The sequence below is a fragment of the Cupressus sempervirens genome, chromosome 9 (assembly GCF_028749045.1).
Source record: "Cupressus sempervirens isolate cs-2001-9-10 chromosome 9, ASM2874904v1, whole genome shotgun sequence".
NCBI classification, from domain to species: domain Eukaryota; kingdom Viridiplantae; phylum Streptophyta; class Pinopsida; order Cupressales; family Cupressaceae; genus Cupressus; species Cupressus sempervirens.
In genome coordinates, this window is record NC_143126.1 from 153,439,627 (window position 1) to 153,448,790 (window position 9,164).

Below are 9,164 nucleotides of genomic sequence, written 5' to 3' on the forward strand. Positions count from 1 at the left end.
AAGTTTTCCAAGAGGTCACCATGTCGCTTGCCGGCAGAACCTCCCATTTTCTAGTGTTGACATGGCGACCACTGGATTCCAACAAATTTTTTTGGTGCCTTCTTTTGTCAAAATTGACTTGTCCTTATTTCCACCTAGCCACAGGCTCCACCATGCAGCTTCGAGGATTACAAAACCCTATGTCTCAAAGACATTAAGCATAATGTACGTTTTGATATTTAAACTATAAAATATGCCTACCTGTTGCATGTGGGATATTGGTTTGTTCATTGTTTTCTCTTTGCTTCTCTTAGTGCTAAGATGTGTTTCCTTTCATTATCTTCCTCAATTCTTTTTACTTCCAATAGCTCTTTGTCAACACAAATACATTCCTTTCCCCTCTCCCTTTTGATTCGCTTTTCCTCCTCTTCTGTCTTTTTGCATGCTCGCTCAATATACAAGAGTTGCCCAATTTATTTTAAAAATAACTAGCAGTAGTAAAGTTGCAATTTACTGATAGCTTGTATTTATCATTTATCATTAATTCAATGCCGCAACTCTTGTGCCCTTGCCTTTATTTCCTCTGGAGTTAATATTGCCTTAGCAACTTCATCTTTTGCATTTGAAGATACCATGGGCAGTTCATTAATATCTGAGTCATTTTCATGCTCCACCACCCAATTTATGGCAGCCTCAATACTAGTGTTGCCTGAAAAGTGCAGTGCTTGTGTTGTGCGGCCTATAGGAAAACCCATGGATTTAAGCTCTACTAATAGCTCTTTATTAACCTCTGCAACCACCATATCTGTGCCTTCAAACATGGGAGTATCTTCTCTAACTACAGATAAAGAGGATCTAGAAGAGGCATCCTTCTTGACCTCTAAATCAATGGGCTTAACAGCCTCTGTAGTTTTGTTAGTAAACTTTGTGTGACCAGTCCTCTTTGTGTGTAAGTCGCTCTCTGTGTGGTTATGTTTGAGTGAACGGATTTGGTCCCACATTTGTTCTGCCTGTGTTGCAGGCCTCACTGGCAATGAAACCTTTTTCTTCTCAACTACAAGTGTAACAGTTTTAACATCCCCTATTACAGAAAAATCTCATCCTGCATGGGATCTTTTCCCTCTTCCACATGAATGGTGCTTTGTTTTGTAGCGGCTTCCTTTGTTGGCTACCTTGTGTAAGTTGTCCTTGTCGCTCTCTATAATCTTCAATGTTTTCTACTCACTGTCGCTCTTCACTAATCCATGGGTATTCAAACGAAGAGCAAAAGACGTTTTCTTCCTCTAATTCATGACTTCCAGATACTATTGTCGTATTTTAACTCCAAGGCTGTGAGTAGCACTTTTGTATGTTAGACTTCTGGTGTGACCTTTTTAAATTAGAATCTCAAACACTTTGGATCGACATTGAAAGGATTTTGATTTTAAAGTTTATTGCGAGGCTAAAGGAATCTCCATGTCTTCAAGCTTCTTTCTCATCTCAAATATTCAGATATGCAACTTTTATTTCAAGCACGTGCCTTTCCAATACAGGATGAATGGGAAATAAGACTACACTTTGGGGAGCTTCCACGAGACTCACAAGGTCTCCAAATATCTACAACGATCCTTCATTTATGTGTTTTCTAATTCTAGAGAGAGAAGTGGAGTTATTTATATATAATATAATCTCCATCGTCTTAACTTCCTTGGGGTCAGAAGTCCACTTGTACATCCCGATAACCATTCCATTTCTAGATATCAATATATAGTGATCAATGCCTCATACTCCAGATTCACTTCAAAAAGTAACAAGTTCAAAAAATAACAATCCAACCACATTTGAGTCCTTCTTGGATTTTGATCAACACAGTTCTCTAACTGAATATGTGGGCTTCAACACATCAATTGGGACATACTCAACAACACAATGAACTTTCCCACTGACTACCTTTTCAATTTGACAGAATTAGTCAGGCTCCAAAGTGGGTCTGACTAAAAAAAAAATTGTTTTTGAACAACTGGCATTCCACACTAATTTGATGAACATCTGACAATGACTAAAAACCATTCAATCACTAAACTTATTTGCTCATTTCACATCTTGTCCGCAAATTGTCAACTTTGTGCCAGGAGGTCCTTTAACTAGCTTTAAAAACTAATCAAAACACCTGACAGGGCTATGGAATTGAACATACTGGTTCTCTATTCCGCATACTCTTAGCATGCTGAATTTCATCTCATGATGAACTCTTAGTCAAAAGAAATTGATTGTCAAAGTTTCCCTCTCAGAATTATCTGCAAGAAAACATGTTTGAAAACCATAAATCACGTTCGGATTTGGCTTTGAAAGCAAGGCAAACTGACACTTGAGGAAACAAAAACTAGGGTATTAGTTTACTATCATGAGGACGATATAGATCTAGGATTGGGGCTCATGATGAATAATAGGATGCAAATGGTGAGCGGTCAAAGTAGGCTACTCAAATTCGTAGACTAGAAACATTGGCAGAAAAGCATTTTTTACAAATGGAATGGACCTGAAAAAGTGTACAGACAGATTCGTCAAGATTTGCAAATTGGAAAACTTAAAGTATTTTCAAAGAAGAACACAACTATACAATCCATTTGATCTCATCTATCATGAATTTGGAGATATGACATCACGAACCAGGGTACTAACCAATCTACACTACTTGACACCAATAAAAAGTTACAAATTGCATTTGGAATTGCAATCGAAAACTGATCAAATAGATTTCTCATAAGCTCAAAATTGAAACATAGTAAGTCCCTGACCTCTAGAATGCAATGCAAAATAAATTTTATCATTTTGGTCAAATAGGTCAAAGTTATAACAAGTCGAATAAGGCTTCCCAAAATTCTGAACAATTCACATCAACACAACAATAAATGACCAACTTTGAGGGATTCAAAACCTAGTCAAACAGATTTGAAATGACTCAAAATTTGAAACATAGGCTCTCTAGTATGGACACTAAACATTTGCAAAGAAGTGAGTCATGAAATATAACTAGGTGTGAGATATTCACATGCAAACAAGGCCTCCTACCATTATTTGACACAAGCAAAAATGTAGAATTGGAAATTGCTCAAAACGAAACTTCACGGAATGGCTTAGAATGGTAATTTATCTGTATGGGACGAGTGGATATGCTGAATGCAAGGTTTTAGAAACATTAAACACCTCTTAGGCCTCAAATGGACAGTCGGGTACACATGCATTAAAAAATGCTTAAAGGGCTTGATTTTTTCAATGGTACTCAAAAGTAGGGCTTCAATTTTGAGTCCCAACATTTCTAATGTGTGGTCATTTGTTGGGGGTTTGGACATCTCCTTTAGGGATTCTCTTTCCTTGCACTGTGTTAGAAGCTTTGTGTGAATGAAATTGAGCAAGTGTGTGCATGATAAAGTTGTAAGTTGTCAATAGGTTCTGCTCAAACTTACTTAATAATTCAAGATGTTATAGGAAGTCCTAATAGGCCTAGTCCAATTAGCCCTGTCTATCGAGTATTTGGCCTTTAACTTGCCAACCATCTGAACAACCCCAACATTAAATTATAGTTTTCTAACACTCATTTGGGAGCTCTATAAATATTAAGGAATTGCACTTGGGATTTATCTTTAAGACCCTAATTCCCAAACTAAGTAATTGCTGGCTTATTGAGAATTTTTCTAGGAATTTTGTAAGAAACACATTTAAACCTTCACCAATGTAGTTATCTTAACGTCTAGGCACCTAAATGGGTATGCACAAGTCTGAGGAGTCCCAACCTACCTTTGGATTCCACTATTCAATCCATCTTTTATTGTAATTAACCTGTCTTTCTCTCTTCCTAGCTCATTACTACCTAGTGATCAACGTAGGGCATCATTGAAAAAATAAAGAACCAATCCTAGCAAGCCCAAAAACTGAATAAAAATAAACTATACAAGCATTCCTAGCATCCCAAGAAGGAAAATTGAATTTTGATTGTGGAACACTAAGAAAAATTCATTTAAGTACAAAGCCCTGGGTTTTGAGAGTTTTAAACCTGTCTGGATTCAAAATCATGACTCTCTTCTCACACAAAAATTCAAAGCCTCAAGACAAGTACAAAAGAAAGCTAACACAATAAGCTTTAATATCTAAACTTCTACTATACAATATTAATCAATGTGTTGTCGGTTGTGGTATGGAAAATGTCTGGCTGACAAGAAAAATGTTGTAAGAACACAACACCAAATCTTGCTTCTTACCTTGATTAATCCAACTAAGTTCAAAAATAGTTTTTAAGGCCTCATATATGCTCGTGGACTAGTTGTTCATGTTCCCAACTAATTTTTGGGCTTAAAGTTTGCATTCTTGCAACAAATTGCAAAAAGTTGCAAAAGTTGCAAAGTTGTAATTTTGTAACTTTTGAACAATTTTGCAATTATGCACTTCTACTGTTCAGATCTTCTCCTAAGTGTTCTAAAACAACTATAAACCATCCCAAACTCCTAATACACCAAGAAGCACCTTTCCTAAGAAATATTCACAAATTGACCACACTTGGTGGCACAAGACCCCAAAATTGATTAAGTCCATCAATCAAGGCTTGCAAACAAAATTTGTCCAATTAGGCCCATTCTCACATGATTTGTTTCCTTTAGACCTTATTGCATCAACTAATTACATTCCAAAAAAAAATCTTAAGTTTCTCTTGCACCATATTCTTGGGATTAGTGTACCATCTTAACTTGCAAGTACTTCAATTTAATGATGGTTTAGCACCCATTTAATGTGGGTTCATCATTTATTTGCACTTTTTGCCTTTTTGCTTATTTCTTCTCATTTCTCTTAGCGAAATTAGGTAGGACCTAATAGATCCTCCTTGATATTTATATTTCATGGCATAAAGATTGAGATAGGATCTATCTACTTGGGTCCTCCCTTCCATTCCTTTAATCACTCAAAATATATTTTCCCTACTGAAATTGACTTTTCTTGAAAATTACACCTAATTTTGCAAAACTAGGACTTGTTATGGGACCCCAGGGTGTTCCCAAAGATTATGGGATCTAGTGAGAAGGGACGTAGTGTGTCTTTTCTCAATTAGGGATGTAGTACATCCCTAAATGGCCAATCAAGGATGCAATGCATCCTTGAATGGCCAATCAAGGATGTAGTGCATCCTTGAATGGCCAATCAAGGATGTCGTGTGTCCCTACTTGGGACCCATTTTTGGTCCCTATCTTGGGCCATATTCTAGGGTTGATTCGAGGAGTTAATTTTGAGTTTTAGTCGTCCTATAGGAGAAATTTTATTTTGAGCCCTACATAAGCCTAGATTTATTTGCCTCATTTTGCATCCATCACTTTTATATGCAAGTGGTCAAGTATTCATACCAAAAATTCACACTCAATGATGAAGGGTGCTCCCCTTAATACCATAAACACATAACAAAAACAACAACAAATGTGAGAACAAAATATGGACTTCTTATTTGCGCTGCAAATGTAGAATTATAGAATTCACAAGTACAAGAGCAAACCCACATGGGTGCCTTCATTATAGTAATCTGCAAGACTAAGTTGTGAACTACCACCTAGAGTTGTCCTAGACAATGTTCGGGCTTTTCTTAAATAGGCAATTTTATGCTACCTAAGAAGTTTCTAGACATTGAAACTTAATACCTAGGGCCGATGGACCCTAAAAAAACATATAGAGTTGACCAAATACATCTTTGACAATTATTTTAGAAATTTTGGGTAGCCCAACTTTGGAAGGCTGTAACTCTTGAATCATTGCTCTGATTGACTATTATAACCACTTTTCGAAAATGCTAGCTCCTGATCTACAGGCTCGATACCGCACAAACACCCCTCCATCGAGTTTTGGGACCCCATTCGAGCACTCTAGGCTTCCAATAGGGAGCTTGAAGATTTTTCTGCAAATTTTTCCACTGAAAATCTGTAATAACTTCTTTGATACTTAAGATAGAGAAATGAGATTTTTATGGTAGGCTTATAATTCTAAAATGAACCTTCATGTAGAAAATTAGAACATTCCAAGCGTGTATGAAAAACTTACTAAAATAGCTAGTTCTCATACATAGTAACCATCTTGTCTACTAGTCCTTATTAAAATAGAAAAGATTTAAAATAAAATAAAAATTGGGTGATGCAAGATTGCTCTTACATTCAAGATGCTCCTGCATCACTCAAGCATGCAAGCCTTCAAGCATTCAAGTGTTCAAGCATTTAAACCATTCTCAAGTGAATTCAAGGAGGTATTTTTGCAGTCCATTGGAAAGGAGATCTCCTACATTCAAGGTGCTTTCAAGGTGATTCAAGGAGTTTATTTGGGTCTACCTTCTATATTCATGCTATAACATTTCAAGATCTAGCTTCATTTATTGATGATAGTGAAGATTTCCATCAAGGGAGCACTTCTACCACTACTAAATTTGGCCTTGATTTCTAACATTAATTTCCAACATCAGTGCAACATTTTGTGAAATTGGTGGTTTTCTTTTGAATTTTATCCCCACATCATCGAAATTCTGACTATCTATTTTGAGATTGTTGGAATGTCGAAAATCACACACAATACAAAGAAAAAAGACAAAATACCAAATCATTTTCAGAGTCATCTCAGTGTATGTAAAATGCATGAATCTAATGTGATGAGGTTTGAGTGCCAAATTTCAGTGTGAGTTACTCAACACTGCAATTCCATGACATATCATCGATACTACCTGGGTAAGGATGTGTACTGTTTCAAGTTTATGTGATTTGAGAATGAAATTGCTTAAAACCTAATTTATGTTATTTGAAAATGAAATTGTTTGAAATATGATTTATGTGATTTGAAAATGAAATTTTCTAACTTGAAACTAGATTTTATTTGAAAATAAATTGCAAGAAATTGCAAGAAATTCTATGCAAAAACATGATCAATTACAACCTAAGAAAACTGAAACCCTTGTCGCATTTGAGCTACACAATTTGTGGCACCAATTTTTTTGGGATGACTTCCTAGCTATCAACACTAAGTTGCAGCATAAACACAATGTCTTGGGCCAACTGTACAACATGTCCATTCCCATGGCATTCATATATTCATTTAATACATTCACTGACCCTTATTATGGTTTTTCTTAATTTTGGTTTGTGGGGTTTTGATTTATAAAGCTAGGTGGGATTTGAGGAGAAATAGTTGGGATTTTTCCAATGTGTGTAAGAATATATACACACTCTTCTGACACTAAGAAATCCTGTCTATGGTAATATTTTTCTTACACATGTACACACCAAGTTGAGGGAATCCATTTCAAATCTCCATACATCCCATCTCATCTCATTTTCCCACCTTTGGTCCTTTACACCCATATAAGACGTCAACACAACAACCCACATATCAGATTCTACAAAGGCTAAGTGGACATCTCACAAATTGAGTGGGGTTAGGCTACCTTGGACTATATAGTGGAGGATAGTTGAAATGATCCATTTCTTTTCTTGTGTTCTTGTGAGAAGATTGGAAAGAGAATTCAATAGTGGAGGTCTTAACTTTTGTTACAACATTGATACAACTACCTCTTGGATTCAGGTTTCATCTTATTGATAAAAATCTTATTACACATTATCTCATGATAAAGGTTTTGAATAGTAGTTTCACAGGAAGGATCATTGTTGAAGTGGACCTCAACAAGTGTGAGCCTTGGGGCCTCCTTGGTATTTTCAATACCCTCCTTTGCTCTTCATTGTGTGTATAATTCCACACACTTATTTGATCTCAAATGACAATATGTGCAATATACTAAACATCGAGTGTTTGTATTGAATATTATAGCCCCTTCCATTTCATACCTTCATAGTTTTTTTTTCTTACACACTCATTTCATGTCATATGATCATCTAAAAATTGTGTCAATCTAAGCTCTCAACTATGTCCTCTTGTTTGATTATCTCAAAACTTATCAATGCAAGCTTGCAGCCGCATATCCTTGTGCGCAAATTATGCCTAGATAATCTCACACACCTATTTCTTCTCATGGTATCATATATATAATGTGTATACACTGCCTCCTACCCTTGTTTGATACACAAATTGTGTCAGCGTAATCTCAAACACCTATTTCTTATCATATCATCATCTATATTATATGTATATATAATATTGTTAGATAACTAAGAGGGGGGATAAATCAATTATATCTAATTATCCTAAAGCCTTTAAAACACTTCAGTACCAATTCAAACTTCATAAGCTCTCTTATCAATAACTTGATAACCACATTCAACTTCTCAAATCATACTTGGAACAATTTTACTTCAAATTATTATCTTGCTTCTCTTACTTATACCAAGTATTAAAGTAATTACTTAGCTTTTATCGAGTTGTAGCATAAAAAAAATATCATGAAAATAAACTTTGCAACACAAGCATTCACACATTTGACATGGATATTTAACGCGAAAATCTTGTAATGGGAAAAAAACACATGGGAACCAACAACCCAAAAATTTCACTCTTCTAACGTGAGTTTTATTAGGAGCCAACCTTTTTAATGGTTACATGCACATTTTTAGTGTGACCTAGTTAGAGTATTTTACCCAAAGATCATCTAGAGGGTGTGTATACCAAGATGGTGTACAATTTAGTGGACATCACAAAACAAAGTTAAAAACATCAATAACACAATCAGGTTATTTGAAATTTCAAAAAGCAGCCAAGCTTGGTTACCAAGCCCAGCCAAAATAAATAAAAAATAAATCCCGGTCAGGTTTCCAAGACCAAAAATCTATTCAAAACCTAATCGGGTTTTGAAGATATAAAAATAGGCTCTACTCTAGAACCCATAACTTTCATATCCATATTTTGATTGACTTCATTAAAAATGAGTTGGAAATATATTGAAGAGAGCTACAACATAATGCAACTAAAATAATGTTAAGAAACCTAGATTTTCTTTTCCATCCATTTGAATCAATCATAGTCTAAAATAGGTAGTCATTATTTTCCAAACATGGAGTGAATAGGTAGGTAAGAGTGTTATCATACTCTCTCTCTCTCTCTCTCTCTCTCTCTCTCTCTCTCTCTCTCTCTCTCTCTCTCTCTCTCTCTCTCTCTCTCACTCACTCTCACACACACACACACACACACACACAAAAAAAAAAATTCCTAAAATCTCTCTCTTACTAACTCTTAAACTCTCT

General features: G+C 35.5%; 1 protein-coding gene across 1 annotated transcript; it reads right to left on the minus strand.

Moving 5' to 3' along the window:
- Positions 1 to 266: 266 nt before the first annotated feature.
- LOC149537965 (uncharacterized) lies at positions 267 to 889 on the minus strand. Its single transcript, XM_089802406.1, has 2 exons — positions 532 to 889; positions 267 to 438 (listed from the first exon to the last, which is right to left on the minus strand). The coding sequence occupies exons 1-2, from the start codon at positions 798 to 800 to the stop codon at positions 267 to 269; spliced, it is 441 nt and encodes a 146-aa protein (XP_089658532.1). The 5' UTR covers positions 801 to 889.
- Between the last annotated feature and the right edge of the window lie 8,275 nt (positions 890 to 9,164).

Bases quoted from the DNA above. Each gene is read 5' to 3' on its own strand.
- LOC149537965 (XM_089802406.1), bottom strand. From the start codon at position 800: ATGTTTGAAGGCACAGATATGGTGGTTGCAGAGGTTAATAAAGAGCTA. The intron at 439-531 runs GCATTGAATTAA...TGGGCAACTCTT, and splicing joins GCAAGGGCACAAGAGTTGCG to GTATATTGAGCGAGCATGCA.